This window comes from Adelges cooleyi, unplaced genomic scaffold (assembly GCF_023614345.1).
Source record: "Adelges cooleyi isolate 19-005CV unplaced genomic scaffold, UGA_ACOO_1.1 ACOO_flye_CR_arks_rails_tigmint_CR_PRNA_38, whole genome shotgun sequence".
In the NCBI taxonomy this organism is placed as follows: Eukaryota; Metazoa; Arthropoda; class Insecta; order Hemiptera; family Adelgidae; genus Adelges; species Adelges cooleyi.
The window spans coordinates 1,271,980-1,291,224 of record NW_026096056.1 but is presented as its reverse complement, the minus strand read 5'-3'; the positions used below and the strand labels follow the sequence as shown (position 1 = coordinate 1,291,224).

Here is a 19,245-nt window from a genome sequence, read left to right as displayed (position 1 = left end):
AACTGACTAATTTCACTACCACATGACAAGAAGTATTAACGCTGGCTGGCTACTTCCGCAAGACTACTGTCTCATATATGTGTATCTTATTTTCTTATTCAGTAAACATCCTTTGAGCTTATTGTAAAACTACTTTTTACAGATTGTTCATTTTATAAAAAAAATTTAAAAAAAAAGTATAAAATAATAAAGAATTTTTTTTAATGTGTAATTTAATAGTTTAATTAGATTTTTGTTTTTATGTTAATTATTATAATGTTTTCTGTTCTGTTTAGAATTAAATTCGATTTTTAATGAAATACATTTTTCAGGCTATCATCGATTCTTTTGATTTTGCTATAGCCTATTATAAAGATTATTGTGCTGAAAACATAATTTTTAGTCAGTCCAACCAATATCCCGCATTTGAAAGAAGATATATTCGTCAGTCCGACATTTTAGATTTTTTGGGAGAAGACGAAGAGAATGTGTATTTACAATGTTTAAATGATTATAGGACCACGAATCTGGTTTCGGTACAACGAAGAGGTAACTAGTATTTTTCGTTCTATATACCAAAAATGTAAATACATGATCAATTTTAAATGAAAAATACACTTTTGATTTGTTTTATAGATAAGATAAGCTTCGAAGAATTTAGGGGAATTATGAGTTTGATTCGCTCAACAAAACAACAATTTGATTTAAAAAAATTCCTTAGAAAAAGACTAGCAGTAATTGTGGTAATTTAGTTATAGATATTATACCATATTAGTATTAAATATTGATTAATTTGTATAGTAATATCAATAGATAAGTATTTTGATAAAATAAAAATATACCATTTAAATATCATCACCAACATGCACAAATATTACATTTTCAACCATTATATGAAAAATTTCACTTTATTATTCGCTATTATGGAATAATATTTAATTAGCAAAATACATTTTTCAGGTTATAAAAGAAGCTTTTGATTTAGCCTTTAGAGTTTTCACTAAAACTGAAGAAAAAATTATTCAACTGTCTGACTTTTTATATTTTGTGGGTGGATATGAGAATACTTTTTTGGAGGCAGCGAATTCAGTTTTATTAGAAGGAAAAAGTAAATATTAGATGTACATTATAAATGATTTAAAATACTTTTTTAAATAAATATTTATTATTAAATAACTTTTTAAAAACGCTCTGTTTCGTTTTATATAAACTATTAGTACCTACATAAAAACCAAAAGAGCCAAAATATTTTCTAATCTCCATAGTTTGTTTTAAGCACGGTTGTTTTTTGGAATTTGTACATTCGAAGGTGTCCAAAAAAAATTATTTATACCTACCATAGTTATTATAATATTTTTGACTACTGTTAACCTGCTTTCTATATCCTAAAAATGTAAATGCATGATGAATTTTTAAATGAAAAATACATGTTTTGATTGTTTTTTAGAAGAGCTATACATGAAGGATTTTAAGAACACTTTGTACTTGTTTTTCTCAAATCAAGAAATTCTTGTGAAAGACTTTCTTGAAAAAAGGATATCACTAGTTCAGGTGTAGATTTAATATTATATTAGTATTGCTTAATTTATATTGAAATATTACTATAGATAAGATATTAATAATACATTTAATATCTTTACTTACATGCAAAAAAATTACATTTACACAATTATATTAATTGTTTTATCTAGGAAAAAATATATGATATAATTAAATGAAATTGATTTAGTAAAATTCATTTTTCAGATTTCAGCTAAAGCTTTTACTTTCGCTCGTAGTCATTTTAATGTTGGCAGTAGGGAACATTTACATCAGTCTGAATTCTTAGATTTTTTGGGTCGAGTCAACAGTTCTCATTTACATTATGTAAATGTTTATTGGTCATCGCATTTAGTAGAGTCAGTAAATGAGCAAGGTAACTATTATATATACTAAATTTGTCAATTAAAATTACTTTTTAAATAAATATTTAGTATAAAAAAAAAAATAGTAAAAAGTGAACGAAAAAGTAAAAAATAATTTTATTACAAGAACAATTTACCAATCAATTTTAGCATATTTTATTTAAAATGTCAATTACTTTGAAAACAACCGAAAATTAACTACAATTTTAAATAATGTTTAGCATCTTTAATTTTTGACTAAAAAAAATAGTTGAGAATAGCTCTATTCAACAAAGTCCCAATCCATTGATTTAAGTATTATGAAATGTATGTGTCACACATAAATATTAAACTAAATTAAAATTACAAAATAACTTACAATATAAAACGTTATCTGATATATTTATTAGGGACTTTGTTAAATAGAGCCCACACTTTTCTTTTTAGTCAAGATGTTTAACATTATTTAAAATTGTAGTTTATTTTTGGTTGTTTTCAAAGTAATTGATATTTTAAATAAAATATGCTAAAACTGATTGGTAAATTGTTCTTGTGATAAAATAAATTTTTACCGCTTAGAATTGTACTTTTTTAGATACCGTGTATATTTGGATGAAGTATAATTTGAGATTTGACTAGTTCTATATAATCTTAAGTTAAAACACAAAAACCCAGCAATTTAAATTATTTATCAAAGATCTACTAAATGTTGAGGGGGAGCGCAATTTCAATTTTTGAACCAACTAAAATACTATTTTGGTACAAAAACAAAACTTGTTTAAAACATCTAGTTTCATTTGAAATAAATTTAGTAGAATTATACCCCTTTAGATACCTTATAAATACTCATATAAATTAATAGCGACATGAACATGTATCTAAATCAGCTGGACAAATCTGGACGCCAGCAGATATTATAGCTTCCTCAGGTGCGATTTTTTTAGTTGGTCTGACTGAAGTAACTGTAGCCAAAAATGTTTCAGGTCTACTTAAAAGACTAATGTTGCAAATAAAAAAAAATACACTTTCCTAAAATATATCTGATACACCTATAGGCTAAAACTTCATTTTAGTTAAAGTATTAAAAATAAACCAGTACAGTGGGTCGGGCTATAGTAGAAACGGGAAAGTCGTTGGTTTACAGAAATTAAAATCACTTTCAAATAAACGCTTCGATGCGAATCTGTGGTTAGTGTGTTAAAACCAATACTGTCCAAACCAAGCACAATATAAACGAGTACAGTAAGCAAGTATTCACGTGAGATGTGGTGTCCACAGATAAGCATGAAAGCGTTTTTTTGAAAGTGATTTTACCCGATTAAGAAAGTACAATGTGGTCGGCGCATAATGGAAACGGGCCGGGTAAAGGCATACAAGAATATTATTGTAACTGAACGTGATAAAATCACTTTTGTATTATTTAAATATATACAGGGTCCGGCATAAGTCAGGACACGAACGTAAAGTTCAATAAAAAGACGAAAGCTTACTCGAATTCAATTTTTGTTTATTTAAGATATTCTATAGAATGTGCGATTTATGTGTGCTTAACCACTTTTGGCATACGGTGACCTTCGTTGGTGACACAGGCATCAAGGCGCAAACGAAAATTTTGCATAGTTCGCTCCTTCATTCCCCATAGGATTGCTGTGGTTTCTTTATTAATTGTGGTTTTAAGTACTTCCGGATAAGTAAACTTCAGGATATAAGTTTTCGTTTGCGCCTTGATGCCTGTGTCACCAACGAAGGTCGCCGTACGCCCAAAAGTGGTTTAGCACACATAAATCGCACATTCTATAAAATATATTAAATAAAAAAATGTTGAATTCGAGTAAGCTTTCGTTTTTTTATAGAACTTTACTTTCGTGTCCTGGCTTATGCCTGACCCTGTAGAAGGAGTGGTATTGTGAGAAAATCGTCGGTGTGTTTGTGTCTTATTTATTTTAATCATTTTAACTAATGTTCACCTGCTTTCTAAAATTGCAAAAACATTTTTGTTTTGTTTTTTTAGATAAAATAAGTTTTCAAAGATTTGTGGACCTCGTGGTTTTCATTTGCGAAAAACAAAGTATTGTTGTACAAGACTTCCTTAATAGAAGAATGGAAGCTGCCAGGGTATTCTTGCTATTGATATAATATTAGTTTTGTTTAATTTATACTTTTATATCAGGTGATATTAAAATTCGAATAAAAAGTATCTTTATAAGATATAAGTGATACTTTTAAATATCTTCACTTATATCCATGAATATAAACAATAATATGCATTGAATTTTCCAAGGATTGAAAAAGTGCTAAGCCAAAATTTACACTCTTTGTTATAACTACTAAATAACGTACATAATAATAATACACATATACATTTTTCAGGCTATAAAAAATGCTTATTTTAAAGTTCATAAGCATTTCGAAAATGACGAAAGAAATCTTTTAAACCAGTCCCAATTTTTAAGATTTGTAGGTAGAAAAGATAACTTTAATCTTGTAAATCAATTTTGGACAGACAAATCAATAAGACCACAAGGTAAATTACCTTGATTAGATATACTTTATGCATTTTTTAACATACAATTTTTAAATAATATATTTTATTATAAAACAAACTGTCATAATAACTTAGAATTAAAAGTAAAAAAAATTTGAGGGAGTACGTGGGTAATGTTTCAATTTTTGTACTAATTAAAATATTTTTGTTGGCACAAAAACTGTTTAAAATACCTCTTTCCATTTGATTTAACTTAAGTAGATTTGTACCCCTTAAATAAAAGAAATTAAATAAATTGCTTAAGACATGCTTGTTTTTTGGATTTTATACATTGGAGGGTTTATAAAAAAAAGTTGTTGTGCCATAGTTATTTTCCTGCTTTCTATATACTATACATTATGAATCTTTAAATGAAAATTAATTTTTTGTTTTCAGATATCATAGATTCGGTAACATTTCCGCTACTTGTGTATTATATTTGCTCAAAACGAGGATATGATCCAAACGAATTCATTAACAAGCGAAAACATGAGTTGAATATCGTATAGATTAGCTGTATAAATTTTAGGATATTAATTTTGGTTTATTTATTGTAATACGAGTAGATAAGTATCTTTACAAGGTATTAATAATACTTTTAAGAATCTTCACTTACATGTACAAATATTAAAATTGCACAATTATAATATACATTATCACATTATTATCAGATATATATTAAATAAAAATGATTATATTATTATATTAAATAAATAAATTTGGGTAAAAAAAAAAAAATAATAACATTTTAGCTTCGATGCAAAGCGAGAAGGTATTGGTTTTTACTCTGATGTGGGCTTTTTTTTTCGCTGTATACACTGTAACTTTTTTAATACTTGACCAATTCCTTCGAATAGCAACTCTATAAATCACAAATTTTGTCTAGTTTGTACTTTGGGGGGGTAAAAGTTGAAAAAGTTTTATTATTCACAGACGAAAGTTGAAAAAACAAAAAAAAAACCGTACGAGTTTTTAAGTTAGAATTTTTAATGGCTATAATTTCGAGAAAAAGAGTCGGATCGAGTTGAAATGTATAAGAAATAATTATTTGATATGCCCGCACACGTCAGTTGTGTCAAACTTAAACTATACCCATTTCCCGACCCCCTAGGGGGGGTACAAATTTTTTTGTTTTTCGGGGTTTTTGACGGTAATTTTAAAACTTCTGGGTTGAAAATTTGCCAGTAGTTGGAACTCATATGTACCCAAAACACATTAAACGGGAAAAAAATTCGGCACTACAGTTTTTTTTTAATTGCCGGGAAACTGTGTTTTCGCAGATTTCGTATATTTTAACAAAAACACCTAAAATCTTTAAAAAAAATTGATCAAATCATTAAAACAATTTTATGTATATCTATGCAGAATGATACTATTAGGTTTTGTGCTCAAGTACCACTTTTTACTTAAAGTTTACACAAATTCAATTTTTTTTTTTTTTTTACTAAAAACCCGGTGTACCAGATGTGAGAAACGAACAGACACTAAAAACTATAAGTTGGTAACGTCTATCCGTGTTAGATTAGGTTAGGGCCCAATGATCGGTATCATAATATTGTGTTTATTACATGATATCATAGGTGACTAAATCGTGTAACTGCTTATAGTAGACACTCGATTTATTGGGGAAAAAACCTGTCCGTGTACTTATTAAGACACTTAATGATTCTGATACGACAAAACCACTGTCGTTATCTCGTTATTTTATAGCCTGCGTTATATAACCTTACCGAAGGTCAACTATGAGTATATAAGGTCCATCTACCTGCAAATAATGAAGAGGACTGTTGTTTTTTAGATTCAGATTAAGTGTTAGTTTTTATGCAGTATACCGCCTCAAAATGTATTTTTTATTACACAATTTTTTTAAAGGAAAACTAATGTTTTGTATATTGTTATACTGTTATTCATTTAAAGAGATTCACGCTTGACTGTTTAAATTGTCTAATATTAGATAATCTGCTTCGTGCTAATTTTAATTTTTTAGTTTATCAACTTGTAGCTCTAATTTTGTATAAAATATTTCATTATTTTATTACTATGTACTATTACTAAGATAAATTTTAATAATAATTAAGTCATAAATGATAATACTTTATTTTATGACTAGATCAAATCTCGTGAACATTTAACATCATGATACTGCTCCTATGCTATTATTAAAAAAACACAATTTTTAAAATCTCCATAAAAGGTTATTGTTAAATAACAGGCAACAGCCGACCGCTAGTGGCTATACACGTTAGTAATATTTAACTAATAAGTAATATATGTAGGTAAAATTTATTGTTTTCTCCATCACAGTACCAGTATACGATTTATTTTAATTTAAATGTAAGAAAATCGATTTTTCTTTAGAAAATAACAAGAAATTAATATACAGGATGAGGCAGTAAAACGGCGATTTTCTAATGTATTTAAATGATAAAACCCGTTTCACTATCCCACCCTTTACATTTTAAGGATCTATGAAAAGGTTTTTTTAGTTGCATTTTATTTTGTACATTGTCAATCTAGTAAAATAGAAGTATAATATAGCTTTGAAATAATATAATCTATGAAGTATAAATAGTTTGTGTGAGATTGCTTTAATGGAAGTATATAATACATAAATATTAATTTTATTGAGAATAAGCGATTATAATTTAAACTATGGAGTACAAACGATTGGAACATGAATCGTCGACCATTCCAACAAAATATAACAAGACATTGTATATGTGTTATTTGGTCCACTAAGTTTTTGCAAAAAAAAAAAAAACCAGTACAGTGGGGTCGGTGCATAGTGGGGACGGAGCATAGTTGGGTCGGGGCATATTGGGGACGGGGAGGTCACAGGTTTACAGGAATTTTTAAATCAGAAAGTGATAAAATCACTTTCGAAAAAACGCTTCGATGCAAATCGGTAGTTAGTATTTTCAAGCCAGTACAGTCCAAACCAAGCACAGTATAAACCAGCAAAGTTAGAAAGTCTTAAATGAAGGTTCTGTAATTACAAATGAGCATCAAAGCGTTTATTTGAAAGCGATTTTATTCAATTTTATCACTTTTATTTATAATAATTCTTGTAGACCTGTGACTTCTCCGTTTCCTCATTGCTTTGATTACATTATGCCAATACTCTACTGTACTAGTCCTCTCGAACAAAATCACTTTCAAATTATCGCTTTGATGCTCATTTGTAATTACAGAACCTTCATTTAAGACTTTCTAACTTTGCTGGTTTATACTGTGCTTGGTTTGGACTGTACTGGCTTGAAAATACTAACTACCGATTTGCATCGAAGCGTTTTTTCGAAAGTGATTTTATCACTTTCTGATTTAAAAATTCCTGTAAACCTGTGACCTCCCCGTCCCCAATATGCCCCGACCCAACTATGCTCCGTCCCCACTATGCACCGACCCCACTGTACTGGTTTTTTATATTTACTGTATTTAATAAATATAATTTATGTAAATGGATGTATATAAATAAATGTACTTAAATCAATAACTAGAATTGTATCATGAAGACCCGAGCGATATAATTATTTTTTATTATATTTTACATAAGTTATAACCTCAACAAGCAGATCACCGAGTTCACTATTTGAAACTTGAAAATTCTGCATTAGAATCGACAAAGATATACAATGTATCCTTGAGCAACCAACGCATTCTCCGTTAGCTAGGATTGAATTTTTCAAAAAAATGGCATATCGCCCAGATAGATAGTATGCCCAAGATAGATTGTTTTAGGATATACATACTCATTTCCTCGTCGAAGACAACGCAAATAAAATAAAACAAATACAAAGAATTACACAATACAATGTAAAAAAAAAAAAATACTTTGAAACGTATGACAGAACGCTTGTTGTACACGTGCCGGACTACTCGACCGAATATATTAAAAGTTGTTACCCAAAAAATAGTATGCTTTCGATCAGTCAGTTCAAGTATAAAATGGTTAGGCAACTCGAACGTATTAAATTGAATGTTTTTTTTCTGTTGTGTATTTGGATTGGGACTTCAACTGGAAAACTCAAATATAGCATTTATCGAGTATTGGCTGTTATTCATAATCAACGTAATTTATACCTTGTATTTTGTTGTATTTAATGATATTTTTATTATACGATACAATTGGAATAAATATTCATGTCATCAAATTTTAAAAATCGTACTATCTTTGTAATATCTTACATCTTCACAGTGATTTTTGTTTTTGTATTATTTCAAGTTCAAAAGAAACTATTTGATAAAACAAGCAATTAAAAAAATAAGTGACAACTTTAACTAATAATAATATGTAAACGATTATTATAAAGCAACCAAATTATTGATTTATAAAAAATTATTCGTGTTAATTATGTTAAATGCATGTACTGTACATTTTTAAATAAAGTTTAAATAGGTTTTTGATATTGATTGTTTATTTTTTTATTTATTTTACTTTGTATTTAAATAAATTTATGTATCAATATTATCTTTAAACGAGGGAGTCGGTAAGTATCCATCTGTAGTGTAAAAATAATCAATAATGAGAAAGAGATAAAAGTTACCATTACAAACCATCCAATAAACGTTAATTAAAACTTTTTAAAACATCTGGTTTTGTTAGAAATAAGGTACTAAAATATTAAGATAAATGTTAAAGTACTTGAAAATAAGTATTTTACGTTAAAAATATATAAAAGTATCAGACATTCAAAAGTAAATATTATGTGTAAGAGACATTAGAATAAAAGAACAGAAATATTTTATAAAAATTACATGAAATTATTGTTTGTTAAAAGCGTTTCTAAGAAAAAATTTTTGTGCCACAATTATATTAAAAGATTTGACTATTGATTACACGCTTTCAGTACTTAAAAAATGTAAATGTACATAGGCACAGAAAAAAGTTATGTTGTAAAAGACTTCCTTGAAAAAAGGATAGCAGCAGATGAGGTATTTAAGTTATAGAGGTAATATCATATTAGTTTTGTTTAATTTTCATTGTATTATTCATAATAATAAAATCAATCAATGAAATACATTTTTCAGGTTATAAGAAAAGTTTATCATCTCGCTTATGGCCATTACAGTGTTGTTGGAGGTTTTGGTCAGTCCCAACTTTAGACTTTGTGGGTTAAGACAAGAAAAAATTGTAGAATGTATAAAAAATTATCGAGCAGCACTTCGAATTTACTAGAAAACCGAGATAACTATTAGATATACTTTATGTATCATTTTAAGTTGAAACTCAAATAACTGGCAATATCTATCCAATGTTAAGGGAGAGCGCGGGTATAGTTACAATTGTTGTACCAACTAAAATGCTATTGTTGGTACAAATATAAAACTAGTTTAAAACGCCAGGTTTCTTTTTAAATAACTTTAGTAGAATTGTACCCCTTTAGATACCGTGTACTTTGGATGAAGTATATTTTGAGATTTGACTAGTTTTATTTAATTTAGTATGAGACAGATGGTTCTATAAACAGGCACCAGTCTTTAATCTCGTGGTTTGTTTATAAGCCAACACACAATAAGATGTTAGTAAAATGTTGTGGACCACCATTTAACACCATCTGGTTAGGAATAATACCATTTGAAGAATATAAGACAGCTGGCAGTCGTTACCTACCATAAGAATAGATTCTTTAAGATAGACTATTAAACCGAAAATTGAATTTATACTATTATATATATACTGTGAGGAGGAGAACATCATACACTATATAAGGCTAAAATATAAATTAATATATAAAAGCCAAAACATTGGGACCTTAATTATATTGAAAGCAAAAAATAATAGGTTTTATAATAGATGGAATGGAAGATATTACAATTTACATCACACATCGGTTTAGCATTAAACATTTTCAAAATAATTTTCAAGGAAAACCTAAAAAAACGCACACTTACACACATGTACAGTTTGGTAGCTACGTATTTGCATGATCTATATACAATAAATACATAACTGTTTAAATTGAAACAATGCCATAGTTCGATCGATTTTTTGCAAATACATGTGGTATATTTGTTTAATGTCTGACACTTTTTTTTTATTCTTTGCATGAAATGGCAAGTATAGAGTCTAAAAACTATTCGTTTAGTAGCTCAGTAGAAGTTCAGTTTATAGTAGTCAAACACAATGGCCTTCAAATTCGCTATTTTGTTAATATCTTTTGTCATAGTTAATAATTCTGCATCGCCACCAACTAATGAAGAAGTAATATATTATATTTTATATACTTAGAATAATATTTTGAAACTATAGATTATTTGTTACAAACAGCTCATAGTTTATTACTCTACAGACAGTACAGTAATTTTTTTTTAGAAATTATAATTTTCTTAGCTCAACGATTTTCAATAATCGCAACCATCGACTGCTGAAGTAATATTTTATATTTCATATACTTAGAGTAATATTTTGAAACTATAAGTATTTTGTCAGTGTATTGCTAGATTATTTGTTACAAACAGGTCAATCAGTAAATTACTCTACAGCAATTTGTTCTTAAAAATTATAATTTTTTTTAGCTTAACGTTATTTAATAAAATTATTTACAATATTTTTGTATATAACACATAACAACCATAACTTATCTGCTATTAGAATTGAAGTGTTTTAAATTAGTTCAAAAACTATAACAATATTTTTTAGGTTAGAATTTTTCCGTAATCTACGTGGCAACTACCACGTTTTATAGAATACGTTTAAAAAAATTTTGTCTGAAATTTTTTTTTTATGTATAAAATAAATTAGATAAATATTGAATAAAATTTAGTTATTGAAATAAACTTTTCAGGTTATATCAGATGCCTATAAGTTTGCTTACTACTATTATTACAATAACGAAGCAACAGGTTTTGATAGCAATGAGAATCTTAGCAAGTCCGCTTTTTTAGATTTTGTGGGCAAAGAAGACAATTTCGAATATGTAAACAGTTATTGGTCAGAGAACTCAGTTTCATCAGAAGCACAAAGTAACCATTATACTATTTTATACTCAATGTATCATTTTATATTAATTTTCAAGTAAATGTTTTAAGATTTACGATTGTATATCTCGGTGGAAGTTTAGTATTTATATAGAAATAAAAACTCACAGTATAATAAAAAATATTCAGAAAATTATTCTTAAGAATTTTTTTTAAAAAAATGTAACAAAAAAGAATTTTTAAAAGTAAAATAGATTACTGAAATAAAAACCGTGATGCTTATTATCGCAAATGACTATAAATTATCTTTAAAATATTTACTAGACCAAAAGTTATTTCATTTGTCAAATCATTTTGGGCCACCAAGTATATATCGTAGAATCTAACTCAAATTAGTCTTGTAACATACAACATTCAATTATTACATTATCATTTCTATAATATTCGCACACTTCTTTTACAAAAAGTTATACTTAAGGTATTACTTATTGCATAGGTACACATATTTCATAATCCGATAACATAGTATTATTTATATTCAATAAAATATTAAAAATAAACGGTAGTATTAGTTAAAACTCAAAATATCAGTATATTTAAACTATTTATCCAAGATCTATCCAGTAATGAGAGAAAGCCTTACTTCAAATTATAAACCAACTAATAATTTTGATTGGTACAAAATCAAAACTTGTTTAAATCACCTAGTTTTGTTTGAAATGAGGAATTAGAATATAAAGATAAATGTTGAAGTACTTGAAAATTTGTATTTTAAGTTAAAAATATATACATTATTTAAAGTGAGGAAGGGTAAGATAAATTTTTAATTAGAACATAATAAGAGAAATAATTTCTAGTAAATTCAGGAAATTACATAATTTGTTAAAAGCACTCATGTTTTTTTGATTTTGTACATTCGGGAGTTTTTTTAAAAATTTCTTATTTTAAAATAACATTTACAATCTGTTCATACAAAATATACAATAAGAAAATATGCTAACAATGTAATTAATGACTTGTAGACTATGAGTAGGGTAGCTATCTAGTGATAGCACCCTATAACAGGTTTCGGCTAGAAATCAAACGGTAGCATTACAATTTAAGAGGTCTCGACACCAACGTCTTTTAAGACGATGAGTGGGGTTGTCCGGCATAGTAGCTGTGTGCTGGCTTGCTATTAAAGGATTCGAGTGAAGCAGTAATCTAGAGTGGAATTTTTTATAATGAGTCTTAACTAAATTTTCAACTGATTCGATGTGTAAGTCATTGTGAAGAGTGAGGTTGGAAACATACCATGGAGCGGACGTGATTGTACGGAGGGAAATCAATTGGAAAACTTCTATTCTTTTTAGCACAACGCCATATTTGAGCTCCGTATGACCAAATTAGTCTTAACATTGACTTATAAATAAGAATTTTATTATGAAGTGGGAGTTTGGATTTCAGTATAGGACGTAGTAAGTGCGAACGAGTATTTAGTGACTTCTTTTTTGATTTTAGGTGGGGGCCCCAAGTTAGTCTTTTATCTATAATAATTCCTAGATATTTGACTTGAGACAAGGGGGGGATAGGAACTTCTTAGAAGGTTAGAATAGGCGTATTTTTTAAAAGACACATGTACAGATTTTTCTGCATTAATTTTAATTTTCCAGTTTGAGGACCATTTTCCAATTTGATCGAGGTGTTGTTGAAGAGCATTAAATGCTTCGGTCGGGTCTCTGTTGGAGGATAGAATAGCTGTGTCATCGGCGTAGGTGGCTAGAATAGTGTTTTGGGTGTGAGGGATGTCTGAAGTGAAAATGTTGTAGAGGTCGGGAGAAAGATCACTTCCCTGAGGAACTCCTGCTAATATAGGAAATAGGGAGGAAAAGACATTACCATGACGAACTTTAAATGTACGATTTTCAAGGTATGATCGAATTAGTAAATAAAGAGGAGCAGGGAGGAATAATTTGATTTTATACAACAATCCGGTGTGCCAAACTCTGTCAAAGGCTTGTGCCACATCCAGGAAGACACCCGGACAATACTTTTTGTTCTCAAAAGAAGAAGAAATTACATCGACTAGCCTGTGTACTTGTTGTATGGTAGAATGTTTTGCACGATATCCAAATTGTGCATTTGGTGTTACATTTTGTGTTTCCATAATTGGTCTTAATCTTTTCAGGACGATTTTTTCGAATAGTTTTCCGAGCCCTGGGAGTAGAATAATGGGTCTATATGAGGTTGCTAGATTGGAGGGTTTACCTGGTTTGAGTATGAGAATGATTATGGATAATTTCCATACGGTGGGGAAATAAGACAATCTCAACATTGAGTTGAAAATAAAAGTTAGGAGGACAATTGTTTTTTTAGGAAGATGTTTTAGAATCTTGTTCGTTATCAAGTCATGACCAGGGGATTTATTTGGCTTTAATCTTTGAATCACATTAACAATTTCATTTGGGAAACATGTTTAGTAAGAAGAGACATAGGTAATGGAGCGTCAAGGAAGTTACTTAATTTTTCTAAATGTAAGGTATTTGAAATAATGTTAGGATGAGGTATAAAAATATTTGAGAGGTGTTCCCCAAACAGATTGGCTTTATCGAGATCTGATAGGGCGAGCGACCCGTCTAATTTTTTAATAGGACAGGAAAATTCTTTAAATTTGAGGAAGTTTTTTGTGGTTTTCCATAATGACCCATCCTGCGTGTTTAAAGATTTGAATTTTTTATCAAAAAGGTCGTTTTTGTGTTTTTTAATTAAGTTTGCCAGATTGTTGAAAATAGTCTTGTCGGAAGGAAGTCTGGATCTTTGCCAGCGGGAGCGGGCCTGCGTTATTCAGCGATTAATGCTTTTATATTGGGAGGTAAAAGATAAGAATTATATTTTGAGTGACAGTACAGATTAGGTGGGTAAGAACACTCTTTAACAGCAGATTGGATTGAGCTGACTAGTTGAAGCGCTGCAGATTCTATTTCATTGCATGTTTTAAGGGAAATTTTTAAGTTTGTATGATTTTCTAATGTCGTAGAAAATTGTTTCCAGTTGACTGGACCTTTGGATAGAGAGGGACGAGGAGGAATAAGAAGTGGAGGTTCCATAATGTTTAACATAACGGGGGAGTGATCGGAAGACAGGTCGCATATGTTTTGAATAGTGTGATTTATGTAGTTGGGAATTGACGACATAAAAAAATCTAGTAAATCGGGTTGTCTATTCGAGTGAGTAGGCCAATAAGTAGGACCAGTGGGTGAAATAACTGAAAAACTATTTACCTGTATAGAGTTATAAAATAGTCGACCTCTAGGGTTTTCAACCCGACTACCCTACAAGAGGTGTTTGGCGTTGAAATCTCCCCCGGCGATAAATGTACGCCCTAATGACGATAAGAACTCGTCTAAATGGAGCTGAGATATACATGGCCTGGGAGGACAGTATACTGCTGAAAAAAGTTACAGGAATATGATTTATTGAAATTGAGACACTTGTTGCTTGGATGGTAGGGATTGAAAATACGGTAGTAGATGGTGTTGGATTGAAGATGAGATTAGAATAGCGGTACCCGCGTGTGACGTACCATCCGGATGATTGGTTTTGTAGATATTGTAACCCGGAAAAAATGTTTGGAACTGGAAGTATAATGGGTTTCAGTGATTAGAGCTAAATCAATTTGATTCTCGAAAAGAAAGTTTAATAGTTCAGATTCTTTTTGTTTGAGGCCGTTAGCATTCCAGAGAATGATTTTAAGTGATTTATTATACATTCGGGAGTTAACATGAAATATTTTTGTGCCACAGTTATATTAATAGTTTCGATTACCTGCTATACATAAATTAAATATGTAAATAAATGATGAATTTTATTTGCTTTTCAGATCATATATATTTAGAAGATTTTAGGGAACTCGTGGCTTCGATTTGCACAATACAAAATATTGATATAAAAGTCTTTCTTGAAAAAAGAATAGCAGCAGCTAAGGTAATTTAGCTTTATATCAAATATCCTTTTTGTTTTCTTTAATTTATATAGTAATATCATTACATTAAATAAGTACCTTTATACAGGGTGTTCCAGCATGAAATGTAAGTAATAGATAATTGGACATCTGAAGAATCCCCAAATAAGTCCTCATTTAGGTAAAGGAAGAGGGGTCGCATCTCTTTTTGAGTAAGGGGCTGAAAATTAGGTGACCGCTCTTTTAAAGGAAGCTTTTTGCACTAAATATCAGGCAATATGTATATTTTTTAAAAGTCATTTTTTTAAATTTAACTATCGAAACCTTAAATTTTTGACTTAACGAAAATAGGAAAACGGGCGACTTATTTGGGGGTCTTCAGATGCCCAATCACCTAGTACTTACCGTTTATGCTTGTTTATACACTCTGTATAACATTAATAACACTTTTAAATATCCTCACTTACATTAACAAATATTACAATTGCTAAATTATATACATTGTATTATCCAGGGGTTCAAAATGTACACTACTTGATATAACTACCTAATAAATTGGTTAAAATAATTAGTAGTAATTTTGTATATAACTATTTGTTTTTTTTTGTAAGTTTTATATTGTACTGTAGTATATGTATAATTAAACTTTATAAATCGTTTTTATGAAATATAATAGATATATACGAAATTTATTATAGAAATAAATAAAATAATTGAAATAATCTTTTCAGTTGATAACATATGCCTTTGATATTGCAACTGGCTATTACGACCTTGGTCCTATGAGAAACAACATGATTCTTCTTCAGTCCGATTTTTTAGATTTTGTGGGTAAAGAGGACAATGTAGAATTTTTAAACAGTTATTGGACAGCGAATTCAATTTCACCAGAAGCACAAGGTAACCATTATACAGGGTGACCACGAAAACACTTTACATTTTCAAAAAAGCAAAAATATATAAATTTAAAAAAAAACATTTTTGTTAACTTATGTAACATGTTTGTGGATGTATGCCATTTATTTAACGGCAATTTAAAAAAAAAATTTACTTAACTTGATATTATGTAATATTATGTTTGTGGGTGTAAGCCATTTACTCAAAGTAGCAAAAATAAGGTCAGGAAGATGATGTCCGTCTTCCATGAGGCAATTTTCAATTCTTTCGAGGAAGTTCTTCCACACTCGTTCTAGTGTCTCCCTAGTGATTAGTGCCACCTCTGTACGAACTACCGCTTTCAAATAATCCAAAGTACGGTGTTTATGTTGAAAAACTTTCTCCTCGTAGCTCAAACCCACAAACATATTATTACATAATTTTAAATTAAATACATTAATTTTTTCGAAAATTGTTGTTAAATAAATGGCATACACCCTCAAACATGTGACATTAGTTTAAAGAAAATGTTTATGAAAAATTCAAATTATTTTGCCTTTTTGAAAATGTAATGTGTTTATTGGTCATCCTGTATGTACTTATAATATATTATTTAATATTCATTTTTAAGTAGATAGTAAAAAAAAACTTTCGTGATAATCTAAAGTTAAAGCACAAAAACCCAGCAATATTTAAATTATTTATCAAAGATCTACTAAATGTTGAAGAAAAAGTGCGATTTCAATTTTTGAACCAACTAAAATACTATTGTTGGTACAAAACCAAAACTTTTTTTATAACACCTGGTAATATAATTTGTGTAAGAGCAAATTTTAATTAGAAATGAAGAGCAAAAGTATTTTCTAACCAATACAGGAAATTGAATAGTTTGTTTAAAACATGCTTGTTTTTTGGATTTTGTTTAATGGTTACTTAAATATATTTTTTATTCCACAGTTATAATAATAGTTTTGACTAATCTTCACTTGCTTCCTATCGTATACAGAGTGATCATTTTATGGTGTACCACCATAAAATGGTAGTCTAATATGGTTTAATAAGAATAATAATTTTTTTTTTGAGATAATGTTTTTTTACAATGTGAACTCAATCTAAATATTTTTGTTTTTACCCCCATCATAACATATGGGTTTTTTTGATAAAAACTTTTGTAACTTAATTAGTAACGCATACATTACTATTTGGAATTGAGAATAATGTACCAGTAATTTTGATAGTTTGTGTCAGTTTAATTAATAGTTTTGACTACTGTTCACCGGCTTTCTATATCATATAAATGTAGATACATGTTACATTTTTAAATTAAAAACATATTTTTTGATTGTTTTTTTAGATTACATACTTTTCAAAGTATTTAGGAGACTTATATATTGGATTTGCTCACAACGAGAATTTGTTATAAAAGACTTCCTTGAAGAAAGGATACCAGTAGCTGAGGTAACCTAGCTTTAGATATAATATCATATTAGTATTGTTTAATTTATATTGTTACATTAGTACGTATCTTTCTATAAATATTTTTACGTATATTAACAAATATTACATTTAAACTATTATAAACATAAAAAGAATTTTCCAACTAAATTAAGTAATATTTTTTTTAATATTATTAAATATAACACAAGCCACTCCGTAAATATCGTCCACTCACGACAAAGCAAGACACCGTCGCGTGCGGTGGCCTTTGGACCATAGATTATATACAGCGGCAACATGCTGTCTAATCATAAAACCTCTGACGATACCGTATAACCAATTAAAATCGTACGTTACCAAATTATTGTCAACAACAACGAAAATAAAACCTCACAAAATGAGAATAAAAGAGGCTTATATTCCTCCTCTACTCCTCCGCTTTCACTGTCTACTGTAAATCTAAAGAAAACAAAATTATTTGTCACGCGAAACAGTTTTTCCACTTTACATACAGAAGAGTCTACCAACGGTAAAGACGATGTATTGACGATTCAAATCAGGAGCAACAAGATACTGCCAATTATACTCCAAAGCCTACTCCACATCCACCAGTATTTATTAAAGGCATTCTTGACTACATGAACCTATGTAACGATTTCAAGAATATCATTGTCCCAAACACTTTCTCTTGTAAATCAATTTCGACTCATCTCAAAATCCAAACTGATACCTTGGACGGCTATAGGAAGCTAATTCATTTCTTAAAAAATATAAACGCCCAATTCTATACTTATCAATTGCAATCTGATAAACCATTGAGAGTTGTTATCAGAAACCTACATCCGTCCACTCCAGTTGCTGACATTACCTCAGCCTTGGAAGAAATAGGCCACACCGTGAAAAACGTTACAAATGTGAAACAACAACAAACAAAAACATCTTTACCACTCTTCTTTGTCGACATCGACCCTAATGGAAGTGTTAGCAACATCTTTGAAATCTCTTCCCTCATACACACCCAGATCAAAATCGAAGAGCCTTACAAAAAACGTCAAATTTCCGGCATAATCACCCTACCTGCACAAAAATCACCAGAACTACCAGCAAAATGCGCTCTCTGCGAAGGCCAACATTCATCCAACTACAAAGGGTGTACTATAAACAAACAACTAAGTCGTAAACACAACATCTCAATGAACCTCAACAACCACTACTACTCAACCTAAACTCCAATCCAGAACCCAATCATTAACGATCCACCACTAAAAACTCGTCAAACTAACGTTCGTATGCGAAGGTCACCGACCTCTCAACCTAAATCCCACTCCTACAAACAATAATGAAATTTCATTCCGTAAATTTCTTGATGCATTTAAATCTATAATATATCCTCTCATTTCCCTCCTCACCAGAGTCCTCTCAACCCTCATTAAAACCAAGAAAGTCAACTAACCATATCACATCCAAATCTCTCCTCATCCAACATGGAAATTCCAACGGCTTAATGAAACACAAAAATGAAAACTGACTAATTTCACTACCACATGACAAGAAGTATCAACGCTGGCTGGCTCCTTCCGCAAGACTACTGTCTCATATATGTATATCTTATTTTCTCATTCTGTAAACATCCTTTGAGCTTATTATAAAACTACTTTTTACAGACTGTTCATTTAATTAAAAAATTT

The 19,245-nt window shown here is 29.3% G+C and overlaps 1 protein-coding gene across 1 annotated transcript; it reads left to right on the top strand.

Annotated features, from left to right (window-relative positions):
* Window positions 1-10,474: 10,474 nt before the first annotated feature.
* Window positions 10,475-17,587, top strand: LOC126841289 (uncharacterized). The gene is made up of 5 exons (XM_050577657.1): window positions 10,475-10,588; window positions 11,172-11,349; window positions 15,164-15,267; window positions 15,976-16,144; window positions 17,475-17,587. The coding sequence occupies exons 1-5, from the start codon at window positions 10,511-10,513 to the stop codon at window positions 17,585-17,587; spliced, it is 642 nt and encodes a 213-aa protein (XP_050433614.1). The 5' UTR covers window positions 10,475-10,510.
* Window positions 17,588-19,245: the final 1,658 nt, after the last annotated feature.